Genomic DNA, 16,187 nt, shown 5'->3' on the forward strand with positions numbered 1-16,187 from the left:
AAAAAATTCCTTATTTTTCAGCTGCAGTGGTCAAAAGCTGCCTCTCTGCTCAGTGCTGTACATGCACTGTACACAACACTAACCACATTTTCAGTGATTACAGTTAATACACGAGCAATCTTTCTGTGCTCAAAATGCAAAGTAACTCACTCTGCATGTGTTACAGTACAATAATTTAGATTGGAAGCGGTGTCTGGAATTATCTAGTCCAAAGCTATTCTGTAGGAAAGGCACTAAAATTCCACTTGGAAACCTTAAGACCCCAGCTGCTCATAGTCCAGATGAACTAACCCAAGATGAACAGAAGAACTGTTTGCTCACTTGGAGGATGGAAGCAAATCAGTATTTACATAACTTCTATCTATCCCACTTGCATTCTGCAACCCTACCTTTAAATCAGCAAATAAAGCCTAGTTTTTAATTAGTGTTTTCAGAAATGTTAGCCTAATCCACAATTTCCATCATCCAAATTTCTTGGGGCTTGAGAACTGAAGTAGAACTTGGCAATTTCAAAAATGTTCCTCTTCAAGAGCTTCCCCAGCCATTGTTTATCAGCTCTTTGGAGCAGAGACAAACAGTTAATTGCTGCCCTCAAATGCTGCAGCAAGAACACAGCATTTTAATTAAGATGCCACTGTTCTACCAATGGCACTTAAATCGAGGTCTAGTGGGATCAACTTTTCATGTCATCCCCAGCTGCTCATTATTGGAAACACCACTCACCATCTCTTTCCTTTAAAAACATTTGAAGGCACTTGGCAAACACACAGTAATGATTTTTATTAGCAGAAACACCTATTTTTCTGCTAAACATTTTTGCTTACTCCAACTATTCTCTCAACAGATTTCTAAGCATCTTTCCAAAGCAAGACACAGTTTCAGGCTTACAGAGATTACCCTACTGTACATCTGATGAAATAAGACAGGACAATTTAAATATTATTTACTCCTTCATTTGATATTTGAAAATCTGTTCACAAATCTCTCATTGAAGTAATTTTAAGGCCTTCTACATACCATATGTTACTGTATTTATTTTGCTCTGCTGATAACAGTCTGTCTTGAAAACTTGTTACTAACTCAGGTGCAGTCCATCGGAGAGGAACAAGTTTCTTCTCATCTGTCTCAATATAATCTTCCTAAATTATTGATTAAAAAAAGAAAACAAAACAAAACAAGAGACTGAACAAACATTGGATCGAATTCCAAACATTGACAGTTCTTTCCTTAATATGGTCTTATGTGATGTCTATGTAAAATAATCATAATTAAAAAAAAATTCTATTTTTCCCAACTAGCAGAGAATAAAGCAATGGAGGAAAGGCATTTACTGGTCATTGCATAGCAGAAAACGTGACTGCCAATTTCTTATTTAAGGATTAGTACTCACAGAACGTTTTAATTTATGTCTTGGATTTTTCACTTTCTTGATACATTTAAATATCGTTAAAAATTTCATTAAGAAATTTGAATTTTTCTTTCAATTTTTGCCTTAAAATTCATTAAAATTAATTTGTTCATATTTTAGGACTACTATAAACAGGACCTAAAAAGGTAGATTTACCAGAAGCTTCTTCCTACAAGCACAAATTCTACTCATCCCTAGAAAGTTCATTTATTCTGGTACATCAACTTGCTACAGTTATTTGCCAGTTGTACTTTGAAAGTTCTTTATTCAAATAAAGGACAATCTAGTATCATTTTGTAACTTTAAAGGATGCTCGTTTTAACTTTAGGCCCCAGTTCCTTAAAAACAGTGGTGCACAACTACATTAACTTACCTTATACCTACTGAATCCTATCCCATAATCTCCTACTTTGACATTTAAATCGGATGTCAGGAAGCAATTCCGTAAGGCCAAGTCACTGAAAATGCAAACAAATTACAGTGAGACAAACCTAGAAGTGTTCCATGCAAATTGAGACAATGGGTTTAACAGAAGAAGTGACATCTCCTGGAAGAGTCAGGCCAGAGCTTAAAGCACCAAATGAAAAGCCAACAAAGTTATTTAAAAAAAATAATTAAGAAATCAAGGACTTATTCACAGTTATAGGTCACAGTCATTGGTAGCAGGAACTAATTGGTAACACAAACAGTGCCAAGGATTCAGCATCCGCTCTGGATACACTTCAACAATCCCATGTGCAAGAGCTGCAGGGCAATCCCACAAACCTAAATGCTACTGAAGGCTGAAGCACGCTGGGTGCAGAAGGGTGTGCTCCTGGAACTGCCCTCCTCATCGCCTTTGGAGGACACGAAACCAGCCCATGCTCTCCCAAAGACCAGCTCACACAATGCAAACACAGGCACAGGAACTGGGGAGAGCAATTTCAAAAGCCCCATTTTGATCCAAACTAAACCTCAAGACAGCCTTCTTGTTGCTTACAGTTTTATCAATTTTGTACAAGCTAAAATCTGACCCTATATCTCCCTGGAATACTGCAGACACTGCAGTGTGTACAAACACTGATCACTTCCAGAAAAAACAAACACTGCTGGGGTTTCTCCTGACATTGGACTTATTGGACATTTGTTTGTGGCCAAAAGGATATGATTTCCCTTGGGGACTCCCACTGTTTCAAAAGAAAATCAGTTTATAGACACACAGTCAAGCAGAATCTGTGTTCTGGAACCCAAAGAAAATTAAACACAGTGACAAGGTAATCACATTTAAAGATTTTATACAAAAAGCTCAGACTACTACGCTGTCCTGTATAAAAAAGTTCAAACTGTAGTCATTTCCTTAGAGCAGTGGCATTTATTTTTAAGCATTCAAACCACACACAGAATTTATGTGCAGTTATTTCATTCTACTAATAATCCTATCCTGGAGATTACTGAGGCTGTTCACACACCACAGAGGTGTTGTCCCTCTTCACACCTATCCTTGCATGTCTTGAATTTAATTACCTTAAGGAAGGTCTATCGACAATTCAGACTGGGTTTAAATACTTTACAGTATGATACCAAGCAACTAGTAATATCTTACACCCACAGTTAAGTTCCTCTAAGTAACAAACCCATACCTTACACATGAGCCAGAACTACAGTCTTTGAAAAAGATCAACCAAAAAAGTAACGTATTTCATACAAGTCCTTTAATAAACAAATCAAAAAGCTCTTGAACAGACACAGAAGTTGCTTCCAGTTTCCACCATAAACCAGACCACAAGTATTCATGAGCCAGCAGTGCTGCTGCAATAATACCAAGAAGCTGTTTTAGGAAACCCATCGTGCAAACTCAGAAATTTATGCAAGTTTAATGAAGCTGGAACTGTGGCTGTGACAGCAAAGAGCTCAGCAGACTAATTGCTCAAATATTTCACTTCTCAGTTTCACAGAAGGGGACCAGGCAATTAAGTGCCCTGGAACAGCTCTACCTTTGCTTCTGCATGGATTAAAAAAGTCTCTGAAGTACAAACAGCCTTAAAACCACACAGTTTTCCTGTTTCAAAGAAAGATGATGTTTTCCTTTCTAGAATCATTGAACTACACAGGTTAGAAACACATTTGTAACCTTCAATTATTCCCCAGAGCTTGCCAAGTTGTTTTATACTATTTAAATAAATATCCTGGAAGAGAAAAATTTCTGGCTGCTTGAATTTACCACTAACAACAAAATCACTGATGCTGGAGATTTACCACTTACTCTGACAGCATCAGGATAGTGTTGCTAGAAGTAAACATTTACAGTGAGAATCTTGCAGATCCACAAAATAATTATTTACCCAGTTTATCTGTATTTCACTGAAAATGTGCTGTTAAATTTAACACCTACAGAGCCATGCTGCTGAAGACAAGAAACTGCCCCCTCAGTTAGACAGGTACAATTGGTATTACCTTCAAGTCATTTGAGATTGTTAAATGGGTGAAAAGAGGAGCTCTGCTCATCAGCCACCAGCTGAGTCCAGGCTTTAGGGTTTTTTCAGGGTTTTGCTGTCGTTTTACACCTGCACCTATTGACACTTCAGCTCATTTCTCTCTGAACACAAGGTCTCTGCTTTCTCTAAGCAGCAAGATGTGCATTGATAAGCTCCAGGACAAGCTCCTGACTTGCTCATCAGGATGATGCAAGTCCTGTTTCTACAGGAAAGGAGAGACCAGCAAAGTAAACTCTTGTGATACCCAAGGCTTCACCAAGTCAGTCATGTTTGGGGAACAAGTACACTTTCATATTTTAATCATCCTAAAGGTTGATGTCTTCCAGTTCCTTAGAACCTTTTCACTTAAAGCCAATAGATTAATTTTTGCATTTTTCTGAGCAACTAGTTTCATGAATACGTTTTCCCAGCCTTTTGCAACTACTGCCATTCTTTCAATATCAATTACATTAAATTTAAAATAATTATATTAATTAAAAAGAAATCTAGCATTCCCCCCCAGTTCGAACAAAATTGTTCTCCCAGTATGATTACTTCAAAATCTGACTACCTCAATTACTGACTATGAAAAGGTTACAGGAACAATAATTCAGGGAGAGAACACCCATTTTAGTCATATTTTCTGTCTCAAGTCAGCTTCCCCCTTACTGCATTAGAAAGGCATTTTTTTCCAATTTTAGTAACAAAGGTAACAGACCACCAAACAGAAGTCCTAAATTTTTATGATTCACAGCAGGTAAGGTTCATTGTAACAAAGTTCTAACATCCCTCCCCCCACAATAAACAAATTTAACTTGGCCAAGAATTAACCAAACTACATCTTCTGGGCTGGCTTGGCAGCAGGTTGTGTTCTCTGGGCTGCAGGTGCTCAGCTTTGAGGCAGGTGGAGCTGCAACACCACAGCACTGCAGCTCAGTGAGCTCCTTCATCAGCACCACATCTGCCTGGCTCAGGGTATGGCACAGACAGAACAATTTTTGATGCATGGATTTTAATGAACACACCCCCAGGAATTTCAGAGTGCATCCCAGCTGGATGAGATTTCTCTGGGAGTCATACCTGTGCACAAAGTTGTGTTTGTGCATCACAGCCAGGCCAGCAGCGATCTCACACGCCATCCTCTGCAGCAGCATTACCTGGGAGTCTCCTTTCATGTGCTCCTGCTCATTGCACAGATAAGTTTTCAGGTCACCCTGTAAAAGAAGTTGAAAATATTCATCAGCCTTGTATGCTGGTTGAATCTGAAAATCTCGTAATGAAGATCCAACTGACCACAGTACTTATTAACCACACTTGTGCTTAATAAAATAATCTCAAGATTCCATTCTCCATAGGGATACTTACAGAAGCCATCTAAGGCATATGCTATTGTCATTTCAAGGGGTTTTAATCAAATCATTAGTAATTAACAACCTAGATCAGACTGCCACATAAAACCTGTCATACTTTAATACTTTCCATTAAAAAAACCAAAGTTTGATGAGCCTCTGTTTTTAAATGAGTTTTCAAGTGCTCCAAATCAGCAAGGCTGACTGTCTGGAATTTGTAAGGGAAGGAAGGGAGAGACCAGAGGAGAGGGTTTCAGACATTGCCAGTTCACAGAACTTTCAATATAAAAAGCATGGTAATACACCCACTCTAATCAAGAATTCCAATGATGGCAGCAGTTTTCCTGAACCCAGGCAACACTGAGCAACAGACACATAATTAATGAGCCCAGAGAAGCACTTCATAAACTACTAAAAAAAGAACAGCTTTGAAATAGAGGGAAAATACCTGAATGCTGTCCAAACATTCAGGAAAAGGAAGACTTACAGTAAATGAGTCCAAGCGGGGGAAAAGAACAAGTTTCCCATGGCATTGTTGTTCCTTTTCTCACAGTTGGGTCTTTAAACCCAGCACTCCCAAGCTTTTGTTATTTAAAATATAGACTTTCTGAATGTTTAGCAAATTATTTCAGAGGGCATTTCTGTATTGAGACTGAACAACATATTATATCACAACTTATTTCACTGGGTCTAACTGTCCATGTCCATGCCCAAATCTCGGGCCAGGAAGGAGACTGAAGGGAGATTCTGAGGTTGAGCAGACAAGACAGTCTTTGCACTGGCTAAAAGCCACCCTGATGTCCAGAAAAGACTGAAGATCTCTGGTGCTCACATAATTATGGAGCTATAACTGAAGCATCTCATTCGTCCTTAATGTGTTAACTGAAGCAGACAATTTACAATTCCAATAGTTCAGGCAGAGAATGTCTGTGGTGCACTACAGTGTAACAGTGCAGTGACAGCTGAGCTGGACAGTCACAAACCTGGGATATGTTTAATAAAACAAGAACTACTTAGAAGTAGACACTAATCCTTTGCAAAACAGCATTTTAATTTTTAAAAACATGAATAGATTCTACAGGACACAGAAGCAGCTGTTCTACCTTCATTTGCTTTGGATATTCTACCTATGCTGAAAGTGGCTACACCACCTTAGCAGAAAGCATGTAGAACTTCTAATACTGTTTGACATTGTAGAAGCCTTCATTACATTCTCTTTATCCTGTTTCTAGCTAGTAATTAGGTTAACATTGATGTATTTGCATCCTACAGAATTACATTTTTTAAAATGTTTCCCAAAAGATCTTTGTGACTTACAATTACCACTTCATACGGGCTCAGGTTTATATGGATAAACATTTATATACAAAACAAAGACACCCCCCCCTTTCCATCTTGCCAGAGCAGAGCTCCAAACAACTACAGAAAGAACAGCACTTGTAACACACACGGGTTCCCAGCAGGAATCCAAGCCCAAGGAATACAAGCACTGAACTCAGCTGAGCTGACTGTAGGTGGCAGCAGGAGCCTGGAGAAACACAAACTCTCCCAAATTGTCATTCATTAAAACAGCAACTGCTTGCTTAGGGCTTGTCCCAGGTGGATTAAGTTCCTAGGATGCCTGAAGCGCACCGAAGAATACTTTTTAAATTTTAAATGCATTAGTAACAGCAGTGCTGTGTGACATCCCTTATTTAGTAAATTATTCATGCAGGCACTTATTTTTGTAGGAAAACCAACTTTTATTAAATCCAGCACCTTGAAACATACTGGTTCTGCGTTCCCATTCTATTCTAATTAAAGTTACGATCAAGTTTAAAAATATAAACCAGGTATTTTTAGTGTTGCTTTAAAAGGACATTGCTTGTACCAAACTGGGGGGAACCAACGGCCATACTCAAGTGTCGAATTGCCCTTCAGAGGGACTGGACAGGCCGAAAAAGGATCCAACAGGAACCTTATGAAACTCCAGAAAGACAAATGCAAACTCCTGCACCTGGGAAGGAAAAACCCCTTGCAACAACACTGCTTGAGGAGCAGCCACTGGGCAGCAGCTGTGCAGGAAAGGACCTGGGGATCCTGGTGGGCAGCAAGCTCCACATCAACCCTATGTGTGCCCTGGGAGCAGACTGGGAACAGCCTCCAGAGTTGCACACACAGGACTGGACCAGGAGAGCCAGGGAAGGTGTTCTCTCCTGCCCAGCACTTGTCAGATCTTATCAGATCCTGTGTTCAGTACTGGCTGCCCCAAAACAACACAAACTGAGTTCAGTAGAGGAATGAGTTCAGTAGAGGGCCACCAAGACAGTCAGGGCTCAGAGCACTACACCAGGAGGAGAGGCCCAGGGAAAGGAAGACCTTGGGAGCACCCAGTAGCAGCTGCCTGGTCCATATGAAGTTATTAAAGACTAAGCCAGGTTCTCCCTGTGGACCATGGATGGAGGATGAGAGACAACAGGCATGAGCTGAAACATGGAAAGTTCACACTCGGTATAAGGAAAGCTCTTTTACACACAAGGACATGAGCAGAAGTGCAGGTTGCCCAGAGAGAAGGTGCAATTTCCATCCTCGGATGTTTTCAGGATCCAAATGGACAAAACTCTGAGAAATCTAGTCTGACCTCAGGCTGACACTGCTTTGAGCAGGAGGTTGGAGTGGAGAATTATCCTGAATTATCCAAGGATGCCTCCCTGTCTAAAAGCAGGCAGCAGCAACACAGCAATACTATCCCCACACTGAGAGCCACAAAATGGCCCTTTATCGACAGACTTTTTAATGCAGTAAATATCAAAGGTTATATATATATATGAATAAATGCAGTTCTGCAAAATTCACTGCAGAGACATCTAAATATAAAAAGCTCAATAATCATGCTTGAGGAAGGCTCCACTTTCTCTCCAATTTCCTCTGCCACTCTGCCTTTTCCTTCCTCTCCTGGGACCCCACAAAGAGCTGGAGTTCACCTTTCCTCCCACCCTTCTCAGTTCAGTCAGGATCAGTTCAGCCACTTACTTATTAGGTAAGTCTTAATATGCTTTTTCTCTGTGACAGCCAGAAGCTGGGGCACATTTACATGTGGTACCCTTTGGCAGATTTTTGCTCGTGCAAATTCCATATTGGGTTCACAGGAACAGCCAACACGACTGACATGGCTCTGACATGACTTTTTAACCCAGAAAGCACTGATGATAATGGTTTTAAAAATCTAAAGAGGTTACCAGATTATATCTACTAAACACTTGCTACCATGCTGGAAAACTACCTGCCAAGTCACACAATAGCACCTTATTGTCCCTTTGGAAGTTCTTGGACAACTGAAATCACTGCCCCTGCCTCCCCCTCCACTGCTTTGCAGTGTAAGTAACCCTGCAGTCACCCCATTAAAATGCCTGAAACTGCAGTATGGGATAGAGCACCTTCCTCATCAGAACCTTGCTTAGGCAGATATATGTTTAAGAAATATTAAACAGTGCTGAGAGCAGAGTCTTTCAACTCAGACATAATTTTTGAAGTTGTCATGAATTGACGAGTTTCCCCTTCTTTTTAAACCACACCACTGAAAAATCTATTTGCCCCATATCCATATTGACCATGATTATTAAACAGATTCATTGAACTCTTTGATGATGAAGTTTTCATTGCAAAGGTTCTGCTTTGATTTGAAGATGTTTTCAAGTGGCAGCAATAAAAAAAAAAAAGCCCAAATTAAAAAAAGAACCAACCACTGCAAGCTGGCACCTTCCCCTGACAGCAACATCCCTAAAGCAAGCTACAGAGCATTCCAGGCAAATACTGCATCCTGCTGATCTCATCTGCTCAGGGAATTGCAAGACCTGAAGAATTTCTGTAAGAATTTGATAGGCAAATCAGCCTCACAATATACATGCAACTTCCACATTTGAATAACTTTCCTTTTCTCATAAATTATGTCAATCCATTAGAGGATTTGCTGTGCAGACAAAATGCAGGCCACATAAGGGCTAAGTAATATATTAAAGTTAATAAGGCAGCTACCACTATTTTTAACTTGGCATCATTCTACAATGTTTAACAGTGAACAGTTAACTATTCATAGCAGACTGCACCAACAGACTATGCAAACCAATATGGGCAGAGGGGGTGTGAGACCTTTTCAAGCATTTCTTTTTATATTTACTATTTTCTTAACCATTTTAACATAAGCGAAGGAAAATTAGAATTTAAATGCTTAAATCACTTATGTGCAACTGAGCTCTCTTGCTTCTTTCCCAGCTCTGCAAAGCAAGGGACATAGAGCAACTTGGATTACATTAGAAAATAGGCTAAATGGTAGCCAAAGCAGTCATGGCACACACAACAAGCAATCTTGTGTAACAGAAATGTATCAGTAGTTTCTGTGGCCAAGAAAACAAGTCAGCCAGCCTGCCTGACATCCAGCACTGCCACCCTGACAGCTCTGGTTTCTCTGCACTAGTTTCCAGTGCCTCTGACCAAGACCTTTCAATGCCAAGGAGCCTGGGAACTGATAATCCAACAGGGCTGCCTGAGCAGCCAAGGCAAGGTCAACTGGCCCTAAAAAGGCTACAAATCCAAGTGAGAGAAGTAGCAAAAGGGGTACATGCTGGGATAGGCTCTGAGTTTGAAGGAGTGAGAATAAAACAACCACTGCACCCTCCAGACCCTGCTGGTCAGCAGAACAGCCACATTTTTCATTACTTTACATGCCAGATTTGCAAAACGAGGTCAACATTGCCCAAAAGGCCTCAAAAGAACTGGTCACCTGAAGATATTTAATTTCCTATCCAACACACTTGAAATACTTGACACCTTTTTTCAGAACCATTGAATTCTTAATCACGTAAGTACAAGGGATGAAACCAAGTTTACTCTTTGTTGTATGTGCAAAGACACCACCAGTAACACAAGGCAAAGGGCTTTGGCACAGCCCTGTACCAGTGGTAGCCAAAGAGGACCATGTTTGATGTTCCCACTTGAATACACAGTCACCACAGACACTGGAACCTTTAGGTGATCCCTTCAGCTGCCCCTGTGGTCTTTCTGCTGCAGAATCACTCTTGCATGTTTTGGAAGCATCTCCATACACCAGAATTCACCCAATTTAAGGGGGAAAAAAGTACAAAAGGAGCTACCAGCTTTTGAGAACACTTATTACTAAAAGTCTGAAAAATCCAAATAACTGCCATTCCAGCCACAGTGATAAAAAGCCTCCTGACACTCCCCTAAAAAACCTGTACTAGAAAAAGCTGTTTAGTCAACACCTTCTATTCCAAATGGTGCTGTCCTGCTTCCTTCTTCCTGTCTCTTCTCTCCCCTTACTCCAAAATTACCAGCCCCTGTGTATTTCTGTGCACAATGAAAAAATACTAAGTCTAGGAGATACTCAACTGTACCAACCAAGAACTCCTTAAGTGAATGTTATGTTTAACTCACTATAATATATAATTTTCTAGAAACAAGGTTTAGTTCACTTGGAATAGAAATGAGCACAGACATTTATTTTCCATTCCAAAGAAATTACCTAACTACACTCAAATTTGTAAAACTACCACTTTAACTGTCAAGATTACTGCCCCCAGTTAAAGTGAAAATCTATTTTATCCCCTTAAGTAAAATCCTTTCCAGATTACTCTGCAGGATCATGACAACTTCTGGCATAAATAATCAGGCATCAAACAAGGATATTATTTTCTCCTGTATACCTAAACTAGGGCAATCTTTAAAAGTTACTCCATCTTTAAATTTAAAGTTGGTTTAAATTGTGTAACTATTTGAAAACATGGTAGCAATTAAATTTTATTTGGATGTATAGCTGATGGACTCCATGAAATGCAATTCTTTTTCAAGGGTCCTTTTAAAGAAACTCCAATTTGAATAGCAGATTTAAAAACCAGTAAGAAGTATTCTATTTCTACATATTGAAAGACTATAAAAAACTCTTATCTGTTAACCTTAGGCACCAAGTCTTTAATTGTTAGCAGAATTGGAACATTTCACTTTGATCAGTTACTTGAAAAGTTCAGGCATTTCTGCCATTTGAAAAAGAATGATTTTATCAGCACTTCTGTCTCATTAATTTACCACAGATAATATGTTTGAGCAAAAGAGCAGCAATGAAAAAATACAGTTATTTAAGGTCACAGATTAATTGATGTTTCTCAAGAAAACTCAAGTTCATGTCAGCTCGTTTAAATTGCTTGAGGCAACAGACACAACTAGAAGCAGATCTGTGCACCTGAATTGAAAGGAAAATTCTGCAGTTGTAAAGCTGTTAAAAAGGATTTTGCTGAATTTTATAAATGCAAACTATCTTCTTTCTGAAAGACTTGTTTCTTAATCTGTGCACTTTGGAGTTCAATTCTGCCTCGACATTTCCCAAGGAGCTCTGCTTTAGATGGTATCTACACACCAAACTTTAAAGCAGCTCCTGAGCCAATGTTTAGTCAGACACCTGGACTTTGGGGTTTGTTTTCAGTGATGTGTTATGCTACAATAAAACAATTCAAGTCTTTCCAGACCATGGATCCAAATTTGTCTCTGATGACTCTGAGCACAGTTCAAAGCTTCTGTACATGCACAGCACCCCCCTCCTCCCAGCATTCCTGTCCATTCCAAGGGAATGTAGTGGCTGAGCGAGGCTTTGTGCTCTCCTTCCCATTTCAGTGACCACTGTGGCACTGACGACAGAGCAGAAAGCAGTGAGAACACCCTTCAGTGTGTCCCCAGCTTTTCTTATGGTGCCCAGGAAGCAGAAGGCAGTTGCTTGGGGGGTGGGAAGTGAAATAAAAGAATAAGACCATAGGGAAAAAAAGAATACAGTAAGAAAAAGGATCAGGAAGAGAATGAACACAAACTGAAAATTCTAGGTATTGGAATACATATGGCTAATCCCATTGCATTTTAGCCCAAAGCTGTACAGCATGGGTAAATTTTGGGCACTCTGGAGGTGGGGGAGAAGGCAGAAGGAAGAAAATTCTTTCTTCAATTTTCCTCAATTAACATTTTCACATATATAGTAATAAAAGTACATTAAGGTTGCCCAGACAGCAAATATAATTTAGGATGTGATGTTGGCATGTGCATGTGATAGCAGATATCCTCTGCCCTCCCAGCTCCCTCTTGAAGGCAGACTGAAGGAGACCAGTAATTCCTTTATCAAAGAAAGAACAACTGTTTTCCTCTTCAGAACATTCCAAAAGCACCTAGAAAGTACATGATGAATTGAAAAGGGTACAAACTAAAAATTATAACTGTGGTGTCTCTAAACAAAAACATCTTCTGAAATTCTGGTTAACCAAAATTCTAGTTAATCAAAATTCTAGTTAATCTGGTTAAGAAACACAAGCATTTCATGAGCAAGGGCACTAAATGCACCACACACCACTTACATCAGTGGAAAAACAACTGCAGCCTTTTGTATAAGTGCACTTACCAAATCACAGAACTCGAAAACTAGGAGATAAGGAATGGCTTCCACACATTGCCCAATACACTGGAGAACATTTGGATGCTGAAGAATGCTGGAGTGAAAAAATACAGTTAAAGCCAGAAAGATCACAGTATAACACAACACACTGAAATCCCCACCACAAGTTTCAACACAGAACATGTGAACATTGGGGGGGTGGCATGAACAGAGGGTGCAAGTACCCAAAGCCACGGGTTCCACCTGCACCTTTGCATCTCCTTGGGCTGCAGCACATCACTGAGAGCAGCCCAAACTCAGAGCATCTCAGAAGCACAGAAGCCAGCACTGCCACATGAAACTCACTCATCCTTGTACCAAAAATAAAAGCATGCAACTGGTTCAGGAACTACACCAAGGTGCAGATCTGGCTAAAGGCCAACCCTTTTCTTAGCCAGGTTAGTTCCCAGCCAGATCAGTTACTTTTTCTAAATTGCTTCCAAACCACTTGTGCCAGTGCAGCAGAAGGCACAAAATTTCTTCTGACAACTGCCAACAACCTAAGCCTAAATGCAAATATAACCAGGATATAAGAAAGCATTAAGAACAGAAGCCCTCCATGATCACTCGCAGCACATTCAGGCAAGGGAATCTAGTGACCACAACTTCTGCTCACTTTGCATTGACTGTATCACTTTTTAAAGACAAGTATTTTGGTTCTATGGGAGGGCAAGTGAGGACACCAACACTGAACAAAGGCAATGTCCATGATCCATCTGCAGCAGTAGGAAGCTGTGAAACATTACTTACTAATATGGTTCTCCATTTCTTAAAAACTGTTCTTGCTCCTTGAGACCTGCACTTGCCTTCAACTCCTTCACTATTACCCTTGCTACACTGGAGCCTGTGTAGATCTCTCCAAGGAGAACCTGAAAAAGAGATACCATTGTCTTTAATCAGAGGGGGAAAAGTACTCAGAGTCTTCCTGCAAGAGCTAAAAACACGCTTTAAGAAACATTTGCTGGCTTTTTCCTTTTTGCAAAGGCAAGCAAAGCTCTGATAATTAAACACCCATAATTAATAAATCTTGACGACTGATCTATATGTCAACTTTCAGAAAACATGTTTTCTAGGGAAGACCACTTATTTACTTAAAATATTTTCCTAGAAAGACTTGAATAACAAGAATGTATTAATTCAAATCCATGGAAGTGAAATGTCTGCCTAGTAGCTCTAGTGAGAATCAACATGTAAATTTAAGAAGCACTGATTAGTGTTGTGATTACAGCTAAAAAGTGAATGCAAGGAAATATCTCATTTCAACTTCAGGGTTTTTTATGCTACTACTTTTTTTTCTTGAATACCATTTTGAAGTGAATAGTCAGCTAAGAGTAAGACTCAATCTGTGCAATATTAAAAGATAATTCCTCACCTTTCCAAACCAGCCATTTCCAATTTCCTGGATGTAGTTTAGACTCTGACGTGCAACTTGAGACTTTGATCCATCTGTCACACAACGAAACAAACGTAACACGTATCAAACCACCCACATGGCCAAAGTGATCACCTGCTGAGGGAATAATGCAACCCCTACAGGACCTATTCCCAGTTAGCTGCACACATTCAGCCCAAGCACCAAGCCCATGTCAGACATATATAAAGTAGTGGTAATGCTGTGAAAACAGCACTCAAGTGACACTGTTCTCAAGCCCAGGTTCTAAACTGTACTAGAAAAAAACCAACCCTAGAAAACAACAGTGATTGTCCTCATGAAATGTGAACTTAGAATTTTTTAACATGTCCAGTAAGAAAGCAAAAAGGCTGAAATTCTACCTCCAGTATAAATGTGTATCATAGCCTGTAGCTGGGCAGAGCAAAAAACCTGCTTACACAAGTTTCCTATGTAAATAAAATAGAAAACCCAAGATAAAACTCATTGTACATCTTAACATCTATAGTTACATAGAGTTACCATTTTAAGAGAAAAGGTTCATCTGCTTTATTCTTCAGCCCAACTGCCCTACTTGGAAGGAGGACATTTTTCAACTAAAAATACTTCACGTAAGGAGCCCAGAGAGGGAAAGGACAGAAAAGAAGCCCCAGCCTTTGGCAGAGGATGGGCAGCAACAATGGCAGACCCCACACCACAGGAGAGTTTCAGCAGTGTTCACCCCTCTGCTGCCCAACTGGTTAGGAACACTCATCAGATGCTAACAAAAACTCACCAGGACTTGTCTGAGAATTCTAGCCCTCAATTTCATTTCCATTAACCACCTTTACAGCAGTATTATTTTACTGGAATATTTTATACACCATCAATGTGCTTCTAAGCACAGAGAAGGTCACAGCAGCACAAGCACATTTTTACCCATGAACCTTATTCAGGCACACTGCCTTACTTTCTGGCAAAACACTTGTAGTGACAGTATCATTTTAACAATTATGGCAACATAGAAGAGCTGACATGAAATTCTTCACAGATAATTTTCCCCAGCTCTTTAAAACACTGAGAAGTACCATGTCATTTGTATTAAGGCACACTGACAGCTCCTTGAAACTGGTACAGAAATTTTACTAGAAGCTTCCCTGAACATCTAGTGATCAAGCAACAAAAGCAAGATGTAAAATTATGTGTCATAGCATAATATGAGAACAACCATTTTGGGCTAAACTGTGCCTATAATACTCTAAGATGCTTAAGTTTCCTTCCACAGAAATTGTATTGTAAAGAACACATTTCAAAAACCCTTCCACACAGGGAAATGAAACCTAATGCTCTATCTTACCAAGATCACATTTACAGCACAAACAGTCTACAGTGACATTCAGAAAGTGATGCAGCTGAACAGCAGCACTGCTGGCAACTGAGGGATTCGTTTTTGTTTCCATTTAAGGGTAGTGACTAAAATCCAACCACAACTTAGCCCCAAAGAAAACCACTAAAGAGCAGAAGTCACTGATGTCCCAGGGTACTTTAAACCCTTCAGGTACATAGAAATATAATGACAGTAATCTGCAGAGGGTTTTTAAAGGGAGTTTCATTCTCTTGCACCAGCTTACATGGCACCCTGCCCCAGGTTAATATCTTAGAAGCAGTATTTAACATTTAACTATACCCTACAAAATGTATTGGCTCAGTTTATGTAAGTTTGTAACAAATTATTTGTTACAGTAAAGTCAAACATAATCAGCCACGCTCAGTTTTTGACACTGAAAATGCCTACTGTTGTTTTTCCATTGAAAACCAGTATTTTACCTGTACGAGACGGAAACTGGGAGGGAGTTGGCAAAGCAATATTGGGCACTGAAAGAGTAAACACTTCAGCTGGAGACTGAACAGATGGAGTATCTTCTGCTGGAGGTGTAAAATCTATTTCATCATCAAAGTTATCTTCAAATTCCTAAACAAAAAAGTCTTAGTAAACAAGCTGATCTTTGTCTTACAATTAGCACAAATACATTGCTTTCAGTTCCAATGAGCAATGCTAAGGAGGCTTCGCTGTTTGCCAAGGACAGGGACAGAGACTTAGTTTTCTATTCCTTATCTTCCAATTATTGCTGATTTAAAGAGATCA

At 39.7% G+C, this 16,187-nt stretch overlaps 1 protein-coding gene across 3 annotated transcripts in view; it reads right to left on the minus strand.

The window, feature by feature from the left end:
- LMTK2 (lemur tyrosine kinase 2) overlaps positions 1-16,187 on the minus strand; it is a 69,409-nt gene that overhangs the window by 37,977 nt on the left and 15,245 nt on the right. For all 3 annotated transcript variants that reach the window (XR_005567197.1, XR_005567198.1, XM_027726269.2), the window contains exons 3-9: positions 15,869-16,013; positions 14,045-14,118; positions 13,423-13,541; positions 12,640-12,727; positions 4,942-5,075; positions 1,782-1,866; positions 1,018-1,139 (exon numbers count right to left, since the gene is read on the minus strand). Coding sequence is in view for 1 of the 3 variants with exons in the window: in XM_027726269.2 (XP_027582070.2) it covers positions 1,018-1,139; positions 1,782-1,866; positions 4,942-5,075; positions 12,640-12,727; positions 13,423-13,541; positions 14,045-14,118; positions 15,869-16,013 (767 nt within the window). In the remaining 2 variants the exon portion in view is untranslated. The remainder of the gene's footprint in view (positions 1-1,017; positions 1,140-1,781; positions 1,867-4,941; positions 5,076-12,639; positions 12,728-13,422; positions 13,542-14,044; positions 14,119-15,868; positions 16,014-16,187) is intronic.

This window comes from Pipra filicauda, unplaced genomic scaffold (genome assembly GCF_003945595.2).
Source record: "Pipra filicauda isolate LSUMZ 115617 unplaced genomic scaffold, ASM394559v2 scaffold129_size2064235_pilon, whole genome shotgun sequence".
Classification (NCBI taxonomy): Eukaryota; Metazoa; Chordata; class Aves; order Passeriformes; family Pipridae; genus Pipra; species Pipra filicauda.